Here is a 20086-nt window from a genome sequence, read left to right as displayed (position 1 = left end):
ATGACCTGTGAACCAGGAAGTGCGGGAATCGGTGTGTGTGCTGCGCTCTGGTGGTGGAAGTGTGAAAAATAAAGTTGACTGGAATCAGCCGTTCGCCGTGTTCTTTTTTGGTATTGAAATCCTTAAGCAAAGATTGATTTAAGCTGCTTTTGTATCGATATAAGCAGACCAAATTGGCTGGCGGGAGATGAAAAGGGCATCGTAGTAACCGGATTATCATAATAACCGGGTATCGTACTAACGGAACTAATTATATCATAAAAGACTAGAAATTTGCCGGGAAATGAAAATAGTATCGTAATAAGCAGTAATTCGTTATAACCGATATCGATATAACGAGACTTTACTGTATATTGAACATAATTCATTGGTTCATTCATTTTATATTAACTACAGTTCAAAAATGTGTGTTTTTGATAAAGAAGATAAAGTTTATGAGGATAAAGTTTATAATACCAAAAAATACCAACAATTTAAAATCACTTTATAATCAACATAATCACTTATCACTTAATTTAGGCTGCACGCGCATGCCTGTGTGTGTGTGTGTGTGTTTCAACGTGAACCCCAGGAGTTACGTGATGCAACTGAATGCACCATTGTTCGAAAAAGCTAACACAGCACTGACAGCAGTTTGCTATTTTTTTTTATCCTGCTTGCTGAGGATAAAGTGTCCATTATCTGACTGGAATCTTTCCATGGTGTCCCAACTCTAAATTAACCACTACCCACTTCTTAATAGTGGCCGAAATACAAAAATACATACAACCAACAGAATATAGCCTCGTTTCCGGGTTACCGTCCACTCACCGTGACAGGTTGTCACCGCTGCTGCGTGCGGGGATTAATTGAACACCGATATAAATGAAATCTGAAAAAGTGAAACACATTTAATGCACAAAATAGTCATTCAGACTTACTTATTTGTTGATATGATTCACACAGAGCAATTCATGTTTTGACGCTGTGTCTTCTTCCTGCTGCTTCCGTCTTCATGAGCTATGAGGCGTTCAGGCACACCCGTAATTGTGAGTGTTCGGCGCTAATTGCGTTTTAATTTTTAATCATGTATGACAATTGGCGTACCCCCCTTTGGGAACCCAAGATATATAGTACGTACTTTATGACAAATGATAGAAGCAAGTATCTCTGCATGCTTTTGGTGAAAGTGTTCCGGTGGTGATGTTTTTTGGGTGTGTTGTTAATCTTAGTGGACACAAGGTGTAGACAGCTGTGACCCAGGTGGTTGTTTTGCATGCTTGTATGTTCTGTGGGTGTTGAAAGCTTTGTCAGATACTACTGGTCATGGCAGGTTTTCTTTGAAATTGAATAAAACACATTTTGAAACCTGCCCCCTTCTGGGGCTTTTAATGTGCACATTGCACTTGGATTCCAAGATTGAAGTAAAAATAATCAGTTATTTATATTCTAAAATTTTGCAGTGGTTTAAAATAATATGAAGTCAATTTCATTGTTATGTTCATTATAGCTTTTTTTAAAAATAATTATCTTTATTTTCAAAATAGTGATTGTTGTGAAACTGTCCCGTCTTTTTTATTCATTCATTCATTCATTTTCGATGGCTTATCCTCACGAGCCTATCCCAGATGTCTTCGGGCGAGATGCGGGGTACACCCTGGACTGGTGGCCAGCCAATCACAGGGCACATATAGACAAACAACCATTCACACTCACATTCATACCTATGGACAATTTGGAGTGGCCAATTAACCTAGCATTTTTTTGGAATGTGCACGGGAGGAGAACCCGGAGAAAACCCACGCATGCACGGGGAGAACATGCAAACTCCACACATATAATTTTAAAATACTTTCCAGTGTTTCTTCAACATGAATATGTCTATTTTGAAACTGAGCCCAATTATCAATAAATATGAGTCTGCTCACAAAAGTCAATCCAATTGTTTTGATTTTTATTATAAAGAACAGATGTGAAAACCGTGATTGTGAAATCATTTAAATAAGACTATCAAATATTGCATTTTTATACATACATTGCCACTCCTGTTTATTGGGTGGTAATGTGTTCACTTGTTCAGTATCTGGGTCTCAGTTGGCAGGAATATTTACATGAAACAATACATTTATATGACGGAAAACATATTAACATAAGAATGAATCCAACACCTTTTGGTCCTTTCAGTATTCACTCTGTCCACTTTCTTCACTGCTGGCGGTTCCTCAGTCTTCGAGGGGGTGAAGCCTGAGGCGCTGCCCGGGGTGCTGGAGTTGTAGCAGTGAGCTGGGCACACCCAGAGGTGAGACACACACCAGGGGGCCCTCGGAGACCAGGGTGGCCTCTGACTCCAGGCAGGCCCACGTGGCCACGCTCACCAGGATTCCCTGGTTGGCCGTTAAAGACCCGGCCAGGACGTCCACGCTGACCTGTGATTGACATATCATGACTCATTTAAAGGGGATCCCATTTTGGATTATAAAGAATATTACTAAGCTTATGATATGTTTTTACCCATTTTTCCCTGCTCCCCGGTGTATCCAGGTAGGCCGTGGCCCTTGGATCCTTTATCACCTTGGTCTCCTCTGTCACCTGTACATACACACACAGACACGTACATTTCAAACACCAGCAACCTGACCAGAGGAATCATGTATTCATGTGTTCTGTCTGCTTAGTATTGGCACACCTGTCACTCCTTGCTGGCCTGGATCTCCGGCTTCACCGTAAAATCCCGGCAGGCCAACTTCTCCAGTATCGCCGTTTCTCCCAGTATCACCCTGATAACATCATTACAGTGAAAAACACGACATTCACCTTTAATATGCTACTTTTTCTGTTTAAATTTGTTTGTTTTTTTTGTTGTCTGAATGATTCCGTGCTGCAAAGATGAATTGAGCTGTTTTGTGTAATCAGAATGTGGTTTTTAAAAATACGATCTGATGCTTGTCTAATTTTGGAACAATTACGTCAGACGTACAGAATATAAAAATTGATTTATTTATTACTTCAAGAGTAATATATACAAGAGTTTTAGCAACACAAGACAGTGATTCATATATCCATCCTATCCTTCGATCCAAAAGTTATTATATTAATAGAAAAACTTTTATATATACAATAAAGATTTTATTTAAGGAGGTTGTAATATTACAAAAAAAAATCCTAATATTAGAAGAAAAAGACTTTCATTTTTGAAACATAAAGTTGTGATAATACTAGAAAGTGGTTGTATCAAAAATTATTTTACAAGAATGAAATTGTAATATTCTGGGAATCAAAAGCAACTTTTTTTGCAACCACAAAAAACATGACCAAAAAAAGTAATAATAATTTTGGCACATATTACAAAATCACCATTGGTAATATTGCTAGTAAAACACTGTGCATTCTTAATATTAATAGAAATACTTACTGTTTTATTTGAGCTTTTATTCATTTTATGAGCATGAAGTTGTAATAATGTTACAATAATACTGCAAATTACGGTAATTTTTTCATTTTTATTTTACAAGAATAAAATTGTAATATTCTGATCATCAAGTCAAAATATTATGAGGAACATGTTTTTTGCTTTTTTTGCAAAAACAAATGACATTACCAAAAAAAAAACTTGGAATAACAAGACAAGATCAGTGTAATATTGACATGTATTATGAAAATAAAATGTTTAATGTTACTCTGAAAAGTTGTACATTCTAAATATCAAGAGAAAACTTGAGATTTTATTTCATATTTTAAAATGACTTGAAAAAAAATTGCGGGGTAGGCTGGAGCCCACGGCAGATGTCACTCTGGACTGGTTGCGAGCCAATCACAGGGCACATATACGTAGACAAACAACCATTCACACTCACATTCATACCTATGGACAATTTGGAGTCGCCAATTAACCTAGCATGCACGAGGAGAACATGCAAACTCCACACAGATTTAAACCCAGATCTTCCAGAGTTCTTGACTGTGGCCTACATGCTAAAGGTTTTAATAATACTTTTCATTTCATGAGCAGGTTGGAATGCTATTGGAATCAAGTTGTAATATTATGATTTTCCCTTTTTTCTTTCTATTGTGGCCTAACACTGATTGGTGGTTATAAGAATCACGGCGATAGAAGATGTCGTGGATCGTAAACTGCTACTGTGCGGCATAACAATATGAAAAGAATTTGACATCTGCCGAAACGGCAAATAATATTCAACACATACCAGGCGCTTAAAGTGCGACTCCATGTTTGTCCTCGTGGAGACGTGGAAATTCAGTATGTTTTCATTGCTAGTTTTTTCTGCCAAATACTGCAGCTGACTTAGTCCAGACATGTGCAATGTGTTGCACAGAAGCGAACAACGTATGGAGAAAGAACTCTGGAAGAGTGTTTAGGCTGAAGATGTGTAAACTGTTCCAACTCACAGGAGGTCCAGGTGGGCCTTTCTGTCCGGGTGGACCAGGAGCACCCATGGGAACATCTCCATAGAGAGGACACACTGCGGCGCATGTCCTCTTGACTGAGTTGGCGAAGGTGGACATCTGCTCCAGGACCACTTTCTTACAAACCTCAATCACATGCTGAGCCGGCAGGGCTGGACCCTGTGTAACGAATCGTTAGCACATCCATCACTGGAAGTCACCCAACTCTGAAACATCAGTGATGAATATTCCAGCAGAGGAAACCCCGACAACAAATGAGGCTAATAATATTTCCCAAGGCCCATTATGGATTTTTATGCACACTGACTTGATGGCTTGGCTGACAGTCTTGACCAATGAGAATCTTTTTACAAATTGACTGGACACCAACTATCGTAACAAGTGATGACGTTGCCTCACACAGCAATTGCAAGCTAACATCCAGTAGCACTAACATGTTTATCATTCAAGGTAAAAAACAAACACAAACAGGCTTGTAATTGACATACTGGTGGTCCTGCAGGTCCTTGAAATCCATCTGGTCCTCCTTCACCTCGCACTCCTTTGACTCCCACGGGACCCGAGCGTCCATCTGGGCCAGCTGGACCGCGTTTCCCCCGTCCTCCCTGAGGACCCTGCTCCCCTCTGTCTCCGACCTACACCATCAGCGGGGGTTGACACCATTAGCAGTGGTGCGAGTGGTAGCTAACTAAGTGAAGTTAAGCAATGGGACTCACCCTTCCTTTGGGGCCCTTGGCACCTTTTTCTCCCTTTAAAAAGGCAAAGAACATTTAGTGAGGGAACGGCCATGGAGAGAACATAATGATGATGGAATATTTACCAGTGCACCTTTGACTCCTTGAATTCCCGGGATTCCTGTGTCACCCTGTTCAGAAATGTATCAGGAATTGTAAATGTGCATTTGCAAGTGCAGATGGTCTATGCCAGGGGTGGGCAAACTTTTTGACTCGCGGTCCACATTGATTTAACAAAATTGATGTGGGGGGCAGACTATATAGTATTTTACACGTAACAGTCCTATTTTTACGCATATTTTACATGTAAAAGTGTCATGCAATCTTATATATGTGCACTTCGAAATCATTTATTGATGTAAAGTGTGTTAGAAATTAAATGTATTATTATTATTGTTATTATTATTATTGTTGTTATTATTATTTTGTTATTATATTATTATTATTATGTTATTATTGTGTTATTATTATGTTATTATTATGTTATTATTATTATTATGTTATTATTATTATTATTATTATTATGTTATTACTATTATTATGTTATTACTATTATTATGTTATTATTATTATTATGTTATTATTATTATTATTATGTTATTATTATTATTATTATTATTATGTGCTTGTGTCCCTTTTTACAGGAGCATTTTGTAACAGACCACATCAAATAACGAAATTGATAAAACAGCTACCTCAACCATCAAAAAATTGGCCCAAGCCACGATGCCAGGTTGTATGTTGAGTTCAAATGAAATATTTGGAAAAAACAGGCGGGCCATATTGAAACACTTGGCGGGCCGGATGTGGCCCCCGGGCCGTAGTTTGCCCACCCCTGGTCTATGCTTTGTCATGCATTACTTTGCTTGGGTCTGGGTCCTGAGGTGTTAGTGAGAACTGTTTATCCATATTGTACATTGTGACAGTTATTAATAAGGAGAGTGTGCTTCCAGTATATGAGATGTGGGTGTGTGCCCGTACTTTGTGGATTATTTTAACTCGTTCTGTTTATTTCTGTTAACATTAATAACCGCCAGGAAGAGTGATAGCCAGGCGCCAGCACAATCCTTCTTGATGTGCTGGGAAGCAAACCATTCAGGACTGGATTACAGCATGCCCGCTGGTCATGCAAAGCAGAATAATTCCATCCCTATATTGTGAGAATAAAGTCGGAATATTATAAGAAAAAATGTAGAACGTTTACTTCAGAAAAGCTGTGATTTTATCCCTGTAATTTTCCATTTCCATTTTCTATGCCGCTTATCCTCACTAGGGTCGTGGGGGTATGCTGGAGCCTATTACAGCTGACTTCGGATCATGTAATTTTAAAACTTCCATGTAATTTTATTGAATAAATCTGAAGTTTCTTTTATAGTAAAAGTATGACATTTGCCTTCTAATGTATGACCATGTTCTTGTAAAATGTTATATTTTTTCATCATAATATTACAACTCAATTCTTGTAAAATCACATGGATATAATTGTATCTTTTAGCAGTAAATGTTTTATTCTTCTTTTTTTATAATATTTTGAGACCTCAGTCATACATTACTAAGAAAATGCAGTTCTCGTACTACAAAAAAGCTGCAATTTTATCCTTGTAATTTTACAAGAGTAAAGTTGTAGTATTTTGACAAAAACATCAAATTTTGTGAGAACACAGTCATACATTTCCATAATTTATCATTTACCAGGTTTTTGCAAAGTATAAATAGAATACTATTTACTTTTTGCAAAGTATAATAAATAGTATAAATAGAATACTTTCATAGAGCACGGAACCATGTGAATATGGCTTTGAACATCATTAGAGCTCTGGAGACATGAAATAACACCCCTATAGTCACGTGTGGAGGACAGGAAGGGATGTTGGGGGTTCAGAGTTGAGTTGAAATTTGGCGTGAATTGTGGGAGAAACAGTAGTAACCGGTTATTTGTTCATCCAAAGTCAGCTGGGATAGGCTCCAGCATACCGCTGCAGTGAGGATAATGGGCATAGAAAATGGATGGTTGGATGAGAAAAAAAACTATGAGAAAAAAATCATCATTATAAAGTCCTATGTTACTTGAAATAATATATAATTTGACAAGAATAAAGCTGTAATATTATGAGATAAATACAGTCGTATAGATAATAACTTTGGTCTTTTCTGCCTTATAATGGTGCTTAATCAGCCATCCATTTCTATGCAGCTTATTCCCACGAGGGTATGCTGGAGCCTATCCCAGCTGACTTCAGGTGAGAGGCGGGGTACACCCTGGACTGGTCACCCGTCAATTGCAGGATGCGTCATCATATCTTAAATAATCATATAAAAGTTGAAGGAATTTGGCAAGAAAAGTCCTTCACATGTGAGACAGTACCTTGCTTCCTTGTTTCCCGGCCACTCCCACATGTCCCTGTGAACAAATGACACATTTTAATGGCATTTAGTTGTGACGTTTCACTTTTAAACTTGTAGTCTTACATTAGGTCCTGGTGGTCCAATAAATCCGGGTCTACCTGGTTTCCCTGCAGAGCCTTTGTAACCTCTTGGGCCCTCGAGAGTGAAACATTTGTTAAAACTATCCAAGGGACTGCTTACTTAATTCATTTCACTGAAAATGTCACATCATCATTTTCGTCACTGATTCCAACTTACAATTCGACCCTGGGGGCCCATTTCTCCCGGTGTCCCCAGGGTACCTTTCTCCCCCTGGCAAAGATGCAGACAACCAATGAAGCTACCAAAATGGAACACATGTCACATTTCCAACAAAATCTGTGCTACCTTTGAGCCACCTTGTCCCAGTTTTCCACGATGACCTTGTGGTCCTTGGTAAGCCTGTGGGGGCATTTATGTACAATGGGAACAATATTTAGTTTGAATGCTTATATTGTAAAAGAAGGCATCATAAAGTAGAAAAAATAGGTACTCATGCAACCCAACCAAAACATGGGCACCATACATTACCTCTATTCCAGGGTCTCCATCTCTACCTGGTGTTCCTGGATCTCCAACAATGCCCTGTGGAAACGATGCTATTATATATTAATATAAAGCCAATGATGAATTGTTTAGTGCAAATGAGACCGTGATGGTGCTGTCACCTTTTGTCCAACGGTGCCAGCTTTACCGCGACGTCCTGTGATACCCTAAGTTAGACCATAAAACTATGAATACAATGTAGCAATAGTACAAGAACTGTATTGGAACCTCAAATGCATGTAGTACACATATTAAAATATTCCGGTTTTAATGCTGGTATACATACGGGTTTCCCCTTCTGTCCAGTGGCCCCTCTCTCTCCTGGATCTCCCACAATGCCCTGTCAAAAATGCAGCACCAAAGAGATGTAAGCTACATGTCGCAATTTGTTGTTGTTTTAGTGTACAAATAATATAATGTTTATTTAGTGTATCAATAATAATGGTGAGGCTTTATAGCATTACAAAGACAAGACATCTATTGATGACTCAGGCTTTTGCACAATTGCTCAATTATTATCTTGCCCCTTGCTATTTACTTGCTTCCGACCCAACTGCGATAAGTGAATTAGGAAGAAGGCATCAATATTAATAAACGGAATGGTTTTGTAGCATAGAAAACCTGTAAATACATATTTTAACATCATTAGAGTCCTGTAGACATGAACTAACAACCCTATAGGTACCTTTGCACTCCTATTGTTATTAGTTTACACCACACTGCGTATTAATGCACAAGCAACGGGATCAGCGCAAGGACATGGCCGATATATATATATATATATATATATATAGCAAGCTACCGAGCTAGATTAGACAGCCAATTTATTTGTTCGAGACTTTCAAACGTAATGGGGAAGAAGGACAAAGATGCAAAAAATGTACCACTTCCACACAAAATGAGAGGAGAAACTTTTTTTTCCCAATGTCTGACAAGCTGACCAAAAATAATAGCAATAAAATAACTAAAATAATAGCAATATATTTTCCTCTCCAAAGTAAGACATGCCATATTGGTGTTTACCACTGTCACAGAAGCTCTTTAGTAACTGACGGTGGCTTCCACAGTGTTTGCGGGGACGGCACATTAGTCAAAAACTCTATTCCAGGCATTTATTACATAAATGATTTATAGGGTTTCCAAGAAAAAAACATTTCTTGATTTGTACCCACCGCTGTTCCTCGTGGGCCAGGGTTCCCTTCTGGACCAGTGCTCCCTTTCTCACCCTATAAGTGTAACAAAATATATATTTTTTAAAAATAGCTAAGGATGCTAACTAAGGTAAAATATTGTTTACCTTTACTCCTTCATAGCCAGCAATTCCTTCATATCCCCTTTCACCTTTAGTGCCCTATAAAAAGGAAGAATACAGTGACTAACAGTAAATTGCTGTGAGCTATTTTTTTGTACAATATACGTTAATGTTAAGGTAAATGTAGGATGTTTGCACTCACAACTTGCCCCTGCCTCCCAGTATTTCCCATGTCTCCTGGGGCTCCACGAACACCCTTTTAATGACACAGTCACAAGGTGTCGATACAGAGTATCTGAAATCAATGTTAGCATTGGAATGCGCATATTCACCTTGAAGCCAGCTGCCCCTTTTAGTCCCTTCAGACCCTTAGGACCTCGCTCTCCCTGTTAAAAAAAGCATATATATAGTAATATAGTAATATATAGTATACAGCAATATAGTGGCAATGCTCATGATAGTTTAATCCTTTACCAGAGGGCCCCAAAGTCCTCTCATTCCTTTCTCGCCTTTGCTTCCCATTTCACCCTGAGGACGAAGCAATGCGAGTTGTCATTAATGAACAAATGGAAAGGTCACCTGATAGCGGTGTGAAAATGCAACTTACCTTATGGCCCGGCTCGCCGACATTGCCATAGTCTCCTGTGTTTCCTCTGATGCCCTGCAAGATAAGTTCGTCAAATCACCAAACCAATCTTTGACAGATCACATGTGCTACTTTGTGAGAACACTTTAGACAATTTGAAGACAAACTATATACAATAGTACCAATTTTCACTGCTAGAGGTGCTAATAGCTATAATAAATAACTATTTGTAAAAATATAAATATTGTATGGACAGTCTTAATTTGTTTATTCACGTTTTTATTACGTTTACTGCACATTTTGTTACGGATTCCATTTCATTTAGTTTTTAGAATAGTTTTGCAATTATAGCTTTACATGCAAAACAATTCAAAATGCATACAAGAACACATACTTGATGAATGACAGAGATAAATGAACATTTAAGGATACTTCATTGAAGAAGTGCTGAAAAATACACTCGTTTTTTTTATCACAGCTGCAAAATACTCAGAAATGGAGCCAACATTTTGATGAAGAAAGAATTATCAATTCAAGAAATAAATCATGGCAGAACACAAAGCTGGTGTCTGTGTTGATCTTACTACCGCATTGTGTCTTTGTCAACACATCACGTCTTCAATGACGGTGAAACTCATCTTAAATGTCAATTCATTCCTCTCATTCATCATTTCTATGCATTTAGAATTGTTTTATGCATGTAAAACTATATAAACATGTTTGTGTTAACAATCTTTAGACTTGTGACATCATCTGTACTGTGCAGACTGAACGGGAAAATGCAACATAATGGAGAGCTGTAAAGCATACGAGGGAATTTCAGAGTCAAATTGCATGTTGAGTATTATACATTTTTACATGTTGGCAGGTCTGCAGTAACATTGAAAGTACTCCCTGGCTCTCACGCACCCCCTGACAATTCACCGCACACCCATTGGAGGACCCGCCCCATTTTTTGAGAAGCCCTGGCTTCATAAAACATGAAAACAAGAACAGCAAAAATGAACAAATTTACAGTATTTTGACAAAAATAAAGTCAAAATATGAAGTTGTAATTTTATGAGGAAAAAAGAAAATGGTTAAAAGGTTCTCATTTTAATAGTATGTGGTTGAAATAGTGAAGAAAACGTTTTTTTAATTATTTTGTAATTAATTTAAAAAAAATTTAAGAATGTATTTTTATCATAATATTCTGAAAAACAAACTATTGTTTACAAATGTATGAAAAATAAAATTATAATGTTATGAGAATGAGGTCAAAATATTATGGGGGGAGTCACAATTGCAAGAAGAAATTTTGTAAGAAGAGAGTTGAAAATAGTTGGGGGAAAAAAACAATAGCAGAAATGGAAAATGAGCTGTAACCCTCTAAGAATAAAGTCAAAATAGTAAGAAAACAATCTATGGAGAAAGAAGTTGCAATTTTACCACAATAAACTAATAATAAAATAATAATATTAATGAGAAAAATCATTTTAGTAGGATGGAGTTGAAATATAAACAAATACATTTTTTTAAGTGGTAATATTATGAGAAAAAAACGAATTAAAGTTGTCATTTTTTTTTAAATTACATTGGGAAAAAGTTACAATACTATGCGAATAAAGTCCAACAATATTGACAGGCAATAGAAACTTTGAGGTAAAAATGTAAGCATATTTCTACTTGTAGGAGGATTGTAATTGTAGATGGTGGATTTATTGTTGACTTAGAGCTCGGTTAGTTGGAATAATGATGAGTTGTCACATACACAAGTCCTGGTTCATTGCACTTGGGTGGACCAAATATTCAGTTCCCAAACCACAACCAGAAACCTGCATTGACGCCACAACACGACAGGCTCTGATAGACCGCATCCAGGGCGAGAGCGACAACTCTCAACCAGGATTGCTACATCTGTTTGCAACACCACAGGGACCGGTTTCGCCGTGCCGGATCAAAACACTCGGATCAGCAGCCCCACCGTGCGTTGACCCGGTATTGACTGTTGGTAACTTTGTGTTTGGCGGGTGCCATTTTCCTTTGTTCATTCTTTTTCTCATTTTTGCTTCTGTTTTTCATGGTGTCAAAGTTTCTATTGACTGTCAGTGTATAAATGGGAATAAATATTATGAGAAGAAAATTTACATAGGTTATTTAACAAGAAAGCTGAAATATATGGAAATTAGTTTAAAAATGGAGAGGAGGGGGAAATCTATACTAATAATGTGCTTTTTCACTTACAGTAAAGTCTCGTTATATCGATATCGGTTATATCGATAGTACTGCTTATTACGATACTATTTTCATTTCCCGGTTCTGTTTCTGTCTTTTATGATATAATTAGTTCCGATTAGTACGATACCCGGTTATTACGATAATCCGGTTACTACGATGCCCTTTTCATCTCCCGCCAGCCAATTTGGTCTGCTTATATCGATACAAAAGCAGCTTAAAGCTGAATCAATATTTGCTTAAGGATTTCAATACCACCATTAGCGAAATCTGTAAACGGCGTATTGTTTGATTTTTGGCTAACACCGTTTCGGCTTTTCCACCGACGGACGGTAATTACAGGATTACAGGTAATTAATATGAGGTAAGTATTAAACAATCTTTTGAAGTAAAGGAGTAAATATTTGTATAATTTAGAGGGAAGATTCAGTGAATAGACTTAGTGTTTTCAGATGTGTTCAATATTCTTGGCACTAGCTTTACTGATAAATTATGAAAGTAAACTTACGGTATTGCTTGATCAAAGAAGCAATCTTTTGTTGTGTGAAATAAATCAATACACTTGTATCTTAAAGATTAATATGATAAGTAAATCTACAATACTAGTAAACATCAAAAGGGATGAAAGCAGGTATAAATTGGAGTTGTGAAGCTCGTGAAGCAAGATTTTTTTTTAAGTATTGCAGAATAAGTAATGTAAACGTTGCAGTTTTTGTTTTCCATACATGTATTTAATTGTGTTGTATTCAGATATCTTTTTATCGCTTGCAATAATCACTGTTTTTCATATGTACATGCTGGCGTTCGTGGTTTCTCTCGTGTGTATAGAACAATGTCGAGTGCATTATTGAATATTTACTCAGAGTCACTATTGCAAGAGTGCGTTATGAAAATAATAAATGTTGACTTTTAATGCAGTTCGGCGCAGGATCGGATATATCGATAGTCCGGTTATATCGATATTTTTTCCGACTCCCGAGAATATCGATATAACGAGACTTTACTGTATATCACAAAGTTGAGATGCAATTTTTTCTTGAAATATATATAGATAAGCTCTTAGTGCAGGGGTGGGCAAACTTTTGGACTCGTGGGCCGCATTGAGTTAACAAAACTGTGCGGGGGGCCAGAATATATTTTTTATAACACACACACTATTTTATGCTTATAATTATAACAGTCCACCTTTAATTATTTGTCTAATTTTATTGATTTATTATACCTATATTATAATGATTAATTATATTATATATATTAATTTTATTATTATATATATTATATTTAATATATTATATTTTATATATTTATTATTAATTTATTTAATTTATTTATTTGTATATATGTATATTTGTATAAATATTTGTATTTGCTTATAATTCTAACAGTCTACCTTGAATTATTTGTCTAATTTTATTTATTATATTATATTATATATTGTATTTAATCTACATATTATATATATATAATTTATATATATATTATAATTATATTATTAATTACATTATATATTAATTATATTATATTTTTATATATTTCTTATTTATTTTATTCATTTACTTATTTGTATAATTTTATCTGTAAACGTGTCAGATTATTAGCTATATGTTTTAAATATGTTCCATATATCCCTTTTTTCCAGAGCATTTTAAACATCAGACCACATCAAACTACAAACTTTAATTTTACATTTTTATTATTATTATTTTTAATTATTATATATATTTTTTTTTAACTGAATAATCCAACTTGCAAGTCATGTTGCCACCATGTATGTTAAAAGTTAGAAAGCAACTGGCGGGCCGGATTCAAACGCTTAGTGGGCCGCATGTGGCCCCCGGGCCGTAGTTTGCCCACCCTTGTCCTAGTGTATCTACATGTGTTACTTGTTAATTGATTATAGTGGCCCTTACAGCGTTTGTTTTTTCAGTAAGTTGGGACACTTTTTGAATAGACACATGTCAGGGTGATATCTTGTCCAGCGCCTCTGGCCTTTTAGTCATATTAGTCACAATAGTGGAAAATGTACGCTAGAATATTCCACACTCACTTTGTTTAAACACACAGCAATCATAAATGCAACTAAATGGAGCGCTATTGTTTAGACAGATGCTAACCCCCTCAGAAGTAGAAGGAAAAGTGTTGCTCTGGCTCAACAAACAAGGGCCAGAACCCTTTTTAACCGCAGAGATGGGCAACAGTATGGAGACAGGCAAGACCGTGAACTTTAAGGCATTTCTACCACTGTATAGCTAGGGTTAGCTAATAAAAAAAAAAAAAAAAAAAAGACCACCCACCACAGGGGATGGATGGTTCCTAAATGTGTGCCAGGAAAGCGCCTCCTCAGATGCAAGCACAGGAAGAGATAAACATGTTGAGTCTCTGTGATTCAACTTGTTACAAAAGACACATGTTTACTCTCAAATGACCTCCAGCTGAAAAGCCAGGAGAAGAGAATGTGGCATGAATGGCTCTGGAATTGTGATCTGTGGAGGCGGACATACTGTACGAGGTAGTGTGGGGGATTTTCCTTGACTAAATGCATTCAAGTTGACTTACAATGCCAGAATACAAGGTGATTTCTTTGTAGTTTCACCTTTTCTCCAAAAGACTTCTTGTGTGTCTGGTGGAGAGCCCCCGAATTAAACTCTGCTAATAAAAAAAAAAAAAAAAAAGAAAGAAAACACAGTTTCTTAGGCCTGCTCCGACTTTACAGGGACTGCTAACCATCAAAGAGCCAGGAATTTAAATGTGTTTGGTTCCCCATGAGCCAAAGCAGTTATGAAGCGCAATGTGCCAAATTTCACACTCTCCTAAAGCAGACGTGGTGTCATTAGAGACTCAAGGGGGTCTTGGCAGACAGGTTTCCGTGTCTGGACTTGGCATCAGCATGTTCTCAGGAGAATTTAGTAGGAAATTGAGCAAGAATCTAAGCACTGTAGTCTAGCCTATTTTCCAGCACCATGAAGAATCTCCCATTGTGACTTACTTAAGGATGAGGTGAGAGTTGCAGCATTCACAAAGAAACACACTCGGAAACAGAGGAGGTTTGGCAGTTAGCAATTTAGTTTGGTCTTAAAAATATTTGTCGGAAAATGGGTCTAGAAAATTTGTATTTGGGATTGGGATGTGACTGCCGTGTCGGATAATCTTAATAAGAGAATATCGGTTCTGTTTCAAGTCCGGTCAGGCTTCATCAGTCGTGTAATGCTGGGTTTCCCTACATTTTTTCCCCTCAAGACCCAAATAACAAATTAGTTTTCTCACTGCAGCCTAAAACATATTAAAATATTATATAGATTACCATAACATGTACATATAATATACATTAACTAATGATAAAGAACACAGAAAACATTATTGTTACTAAAACAAACATGGATCATGGTCGACAACCCAATGCAAAGTGACCTACATCCCACTTTAGGTCCTGACCCACAGTTTGGAAAACTATTTTTCCAAAAACACATCTTGAAAAAATGCTCCCTCCATGCATGCGTGGGTTTTCTCCGAGTACTCCGGTTTCCTCCCACATTCCAAAAACATGCTAAGTTAATTGGCCACTCCAAATTGTCCATAGGTATGAATGTGAGTGTGAATGGTTGTTTGTCTATATGTGCCCTGTGATTGGCTGGCCACCAGTCCAGGGTGTACCCCGCCTCTCGCCCAAAGACAGCTGGGATAGGCTCCAGATCTTGAAAAAGAGGGGCCATCTTATAATGCAACGGCATCAATGCAGTGTTTTGGATGGTGGGCCCAGAGGAGTTGATCGGCGACAGAGTCATTTAGACATCCCCTGCCGCCCCCGGTAAAAATGTATGGTTGGAAGAATATCGCATTGTTGTGGAGAATAAACACAGTGTGTCCACTGTGTTCTGTATGGTGCTTAACTTTTTGGAGAATGTCCTGCAGACATAAACTACATTTGGCTCTGTTCCCTCCAAAATGCACAACCATCCGGTTGGCGATAAATCAAGTTTACACCTGCACACCTGAGATTCAGGTTTCAATTTACAAAGCACAGAAATTTATCGTCACATCTGTGTTGGTCGGGTTTGATCTCAACTTCTTCCTGAATCAACTACAGGGTGGACACGAGTGTTTTATTTACCGTGCGTTTACTACCCCTACGTGCCTCTGGTTCTGTGCCTGTTTCCACTCTACGGTGTCTCTGTTGTGCTATTTTCCACAGCTTCACTGTCATCTCAAGACCTGACTTTTATGGTGACATACACCCACCAGTCACCTTCACCGTTTATGATGCAGTGCTGCATTCACTTACCCAGTTCCCTTGTCTTCCTCTATCTCCGGGCTCTCCGGTAAGACCTCTGTGACCCTGTGCAAGAAATGTCCTGTTTCAATGTTTCACTGTCTTATTGGTGTTGTATTCATCTAGTCTGCATTACAGGTTTGTACTCACCTTTGGCCCTGGACGTCCCTGGACGCCCGGCTGTCCGTGCATGCATTTGCAAGATGCTCTACCGGCTGTCAGACCAATCTCTGCATAGCCTCCACACTGAGGCAATGAGATACAGTTTGAGACAAGGCTGAGATTGAGGCTTGTATTAGGACTCACCACACTGGAGAGTTCGCAGCATCCTTCGGAATAGGCTTTCTCTGGGTCACATGACACATCCATCTGCTGGAGGTCCACCTGGAATGATATACGTGATGTGTGCTCAAATCAGGAATCTAGGATTAGGTTGTTTCAAAAGAGAGACAGACATACTGAGACTGAGCGATCCCTTGCAGCTCGCTTGACGATGGAGGTGTACCCACGACGGATGACCGGCATCGGCTCATCAATGGACTCCACACTGACCTCCTCGCAATCTATCAGCAACTTCACCTGGCTGCCCTTGACGCTCAGAGCCAACTTGTGCCATTGGCCATCAAACAGCTTATGCACACCGTGGAAGGTCCTCAGCATCTGGCTGCCGCTGGGACTGATATAAAAAAAGTCCAGCGAGAAGGTATCTCCCTGGAAACGAAGGCCCACTTGCTCCCGACCATCTGGGTCGCTGACCTGCCACAGGTTCCAGGACTTCTTGATGGAATCTTTGGTCAACTTAAAGGTTGCGATGACAGAATAGTCGGAAGGGAGACCATCTGGGTAGACGTCACTGTGGTGTGAGAGTCATCACAACATAATGAAAAGCTTCTATTGATGGTGCGAGATCAAGATCAAGCTACAGATGAATCCATCCATTTTCTATGCCGATTATACTCATTGGGTCGCAGGACCCCAATGGAGCCTCAGCTGACTGGTTGCCAGCCAATCGCAGGGTGCTTAATGTTATCTTAAATAAACCATCTAAAAGTTGAAGGAAAGTTGGAAAGAAAAAAGCTACTGTACTCCCATTCATAACTATGGACAAATTGGAGAGCATGGGGGAGAACATGCAAACGCCACACAGAGATGTCCAAGCAGGTCTTCAAACCCACGTCTTCCCTATCTCGTGATTCTGTGGCCAACATTGATTGATGACTTTGTTAAATCACATCTGTCTGACACCTTCAAATACTCATCATTCTTTGTTTTTATAAAACTAAAACTTCTGAAGCCCCACAGAGTTAACAGTATTTTCAATTGTGCTTTGTAAAGTTGAACCAAAACAGTAGGAGGATATTCCATCCTGGTTTGGCATCAGTTTCACACACATTCTCATCTTATCTGGATCAGGATTGCTGGATTGTAGAGAAAGTAGCGCCCTCTGGAGGACAAATTGAAAATGTAACCAGTAGTGGAAAATCATTCATTCATTCGTTTTCAAAATACCATAACCATTAACATAAAGGATTGCATTAGTATGGACGGAAGCCCGTTTCCGCCACTGAAAAAAATATCCCAATGGTAAGTCATACTTATGAGAAGTCGAAATAAGTCATAACTATTAGATCAGAAGTCGAAATTAAGAGATACAAACTGCGCATGTGCCACAGATGCCGCCTTCTTCACTTGGCAAACGTGGTGACATAATTGTGGTTGGGTATATTATGTGCCTTTTGGAAATGTTGGACGTTTGCTACATCTGTAATGAGTTGTCCGCGATCACATTCTTGTTCAGTAGAATACCCACCTTGCTTATAATCGTGTCGCCATTTTTGCCAAGTGAAGAAGGCGGCACCTGTCGCACATGCGCACCTCATAGTTTCGACTTTTTCTAATAAGCAAAAAGCCGAAAGAAAGAAACAAACATCTCATATTGTTGACTTTCTTATCTCACAATTTCGACTTTTTCATAATTATGACTTGCCATTGGGATAACTGTGGCGGAAATGGTTTTAAAAAAGCAATTTTTAACTTGCAGGCTATTTTTTGTGTAGCCGTTAAGCTAGTATAGCTTAACTTAATGACCAGAGATGACTATTCTGAGAAACGTAATGTCCCTAGGATCTCTTAAAGCGGAATCATTATCAGTTTTACCCAATATTTCTGTGTCGATGTATGTAACGCCCCCCAAATTCCCCGTTGTACCTCATGGTCTTCTGCAGGTGGATGGCAGGGTTGACACGGTAAGCCACGGCCTCTGGTTCAGAGCCATCCACTCTCTTCACTCCTCTCGACTCTGATACACGAAACTCCTCCAGGAGATCAAAATCTCACAGCACAAACACACGCGTAGTGAGCAATAATTAAGTTTTAGGGATGATATTGTTTTGTAATTTTACTATTGTCCCTTAAATGTTATATTTTATGAGCACTCTTTGACCTCTTGGCTATTGGATCTGGCTGAAAATTCAATAAGTCAATAAAAAGACAAATACTGACACCTTTTGGCCATTGTTTAGTAGTGCAACATTCCCATTGTCTTGTGTCACACTCATCTTTAGTGTCTTAATAACACACACTGTATTATTATGTATGAAATGAGCAGTTACCAAAAAAGAAAAGCGTGCAAACTTACTTGGTAATGTTTGACCTTGTGTGCCTCCTAAGAGGAGAAATAGTGCTGCAAACACCAGCATGTCCACTGTGGCTGGCATTTTTAGATTTGGGAAACGTCAAGGACTATAAGTGCCTGTATAATCATAATAAAACAACAATAAATTCATTTAAAAAGTGAATATGTTATAGGCAACAGCAAAAATAGAGTACATCATTAAGTACACCTCTGTTATTTAATGTACAATGAATAGTATTTAAAATTAGAAATGATTTACCACTTTACAATAACATGACTGCTTTAAAATGGCGTATACATGAGTATTTAATAAGGTTAATGCTTTACAAAGTCATAGTAAATTGCCATAAGCCATGTAAGACTTACAATTGTCATTAGTTAAATCATGAGCTCCAAACTCATGCTAAAAATTGTAGTCTATAGTCTAATTGAAGTCATTATAAATCCCAAAACAAGTGAGAAATGAAGTAAGATAATGTAATAACTTACATATTCATATAAATAGAAGGTTCTGGCTGCTGATGGTGTATTCCAGGTCAGGCTGTGAGGTGATGCTCCACTCTAAAGTGCCATCCTGGGCCACACTTGGAGCTCAAAAGACAGGAGGACCATTCAAAGTGGAAGCCCTGGGGATCAGTCCAGAGTGACACCTGTGCTCCGCTCCACCTTTGGTGCCGACGGGATCATCCATCTCTCATAGGTCAGTTAGATATCCACTCACTGCAAGCAAACACTCCGGACATACCATCACGCATCTCTACAGTTACCTTTGGACTATACCTGATACTGCTTTTACTGAGTAGAGCACTTTAAGACCTATTTTTTTGTTTGCCCTGTTTTTTAAATGAGAAATATAATGCATATTAGGATGAGTTCACTGGGGCCAGTGTGTCAGCATCCTGGGAAACACATGTAGTATGTCACAGCTAAGCACAAGATGCTCTGCAAACATTCCAACCACACAAGACCACACCTTCTCCATTCATGGCCATCCAACAGGTAGGTCACAAATGTACAGCAGATA

The 20086-nt window shown here is 38.1% G+C and overlaps 2 protein-coding genes across 4 annotated transcripts in view; both read right to left on the bottom strand.

Annotated features, from left to right (window-relative positions):
* The window catches only part of col21a1 (collagen, type XXI, alpha 1), a 36606-nt gene extending 35625 nt beyond the window's left edge, over positions 1-981 (bottom strand). For 2 of the 3 annotated variants that reach the window (XM_058059153.1, XM_058059154.1), the window contains exon 1: positions 921-981. The gene's annotated coding sequence lies outside the window, so the exon portion shown is untranslated. The remainder of the gene's footprint in view (positions 1-920) is intronic. The other variant, XM_058059155.1, reaches the window with a different exon arrangement.
* Positions 982-1964: 983 nt separating this feature from the next.
* zmp:0000000760 (collagen alpha-1(IX) chain) lies at positions 1965-19144 on the bottom strand. The gene is made up of 26 exons (XM_058059258.1): positions 19066-19144; positions 18636-18759; positions 16887-17280; positions 16734-16811; positions 16578-16673; positions 16440-16493; positions 9968-10021; positions 9835-9888; positions 9693-9746; positions 9563-9616; positions 9406-9459; positions 9281-9334; positions 8395-8448; positions 8231-8275; positions 8094-8147; positions 7911-7964; positions 7782-7835; positions 7608-7679; positions 7504-7539; positions 5225-5269; positions 5121-5153; positions 4893-5039; positions 4387-4563; positions 2666-2756; positions 2491-2568; positions 1965-2405 (listed from the first exon to the last, which is right to left on the bottom strand). Exons 1-26 carry the CDS (start codon positions 19142-19144, stop codon positions 2185-2187), a joined length of 2310 nt encoding a protein of 769 aa, XP_057915241.1. The 3' UTR covers positions 1965-2184.
* Positions 19145-20086: the final 942 nt, after the last annotated feature.

Source organism: Doryrhamphus excisus, chromosome 20 (assembly GCF_030265055.1).
Source record: "Doryrhamphus excisus isolate RoL2022-K1 chromosome 20, RoL_Dexc_1.0, whole genome shotgun sequence".
NCBI classification, from domain to species: Eukaryota; Metazoa; Chordata; class Actinopteri; order Syngnathiformes; family Syngnathidae; genus Doryrhamphus; species Doryrhamphus excisus.
Note: the sequence above shows the minus strand (reverse complement) of the source record. Positions and strands in the feature narration are given on the sequence as shown.

Coding starts and splice junctions, on each gene's coding strand:
- zmp:0000000760 (XM_058059258.1), bottom strand. CDS start 19,144: ATGCCAGCCACAGTGGACATGCTGGTGTTTGCAGCACTATTTCTCCTC. Junction 16,494..16,577: donor AGGGACGTCCAGGGCCAAAG/GTGAGTACAAAC, acceptor TTTCTTGCACAG/GGTCACAGAGGTCTTACCGG. Junction 4,564..4,892: donor AAGGACCTGCAGGACCACCA/GTATGTCAATTA, acceptor TTCGTTACACAG/GGTCCAGCCCTGCCGGCTCA.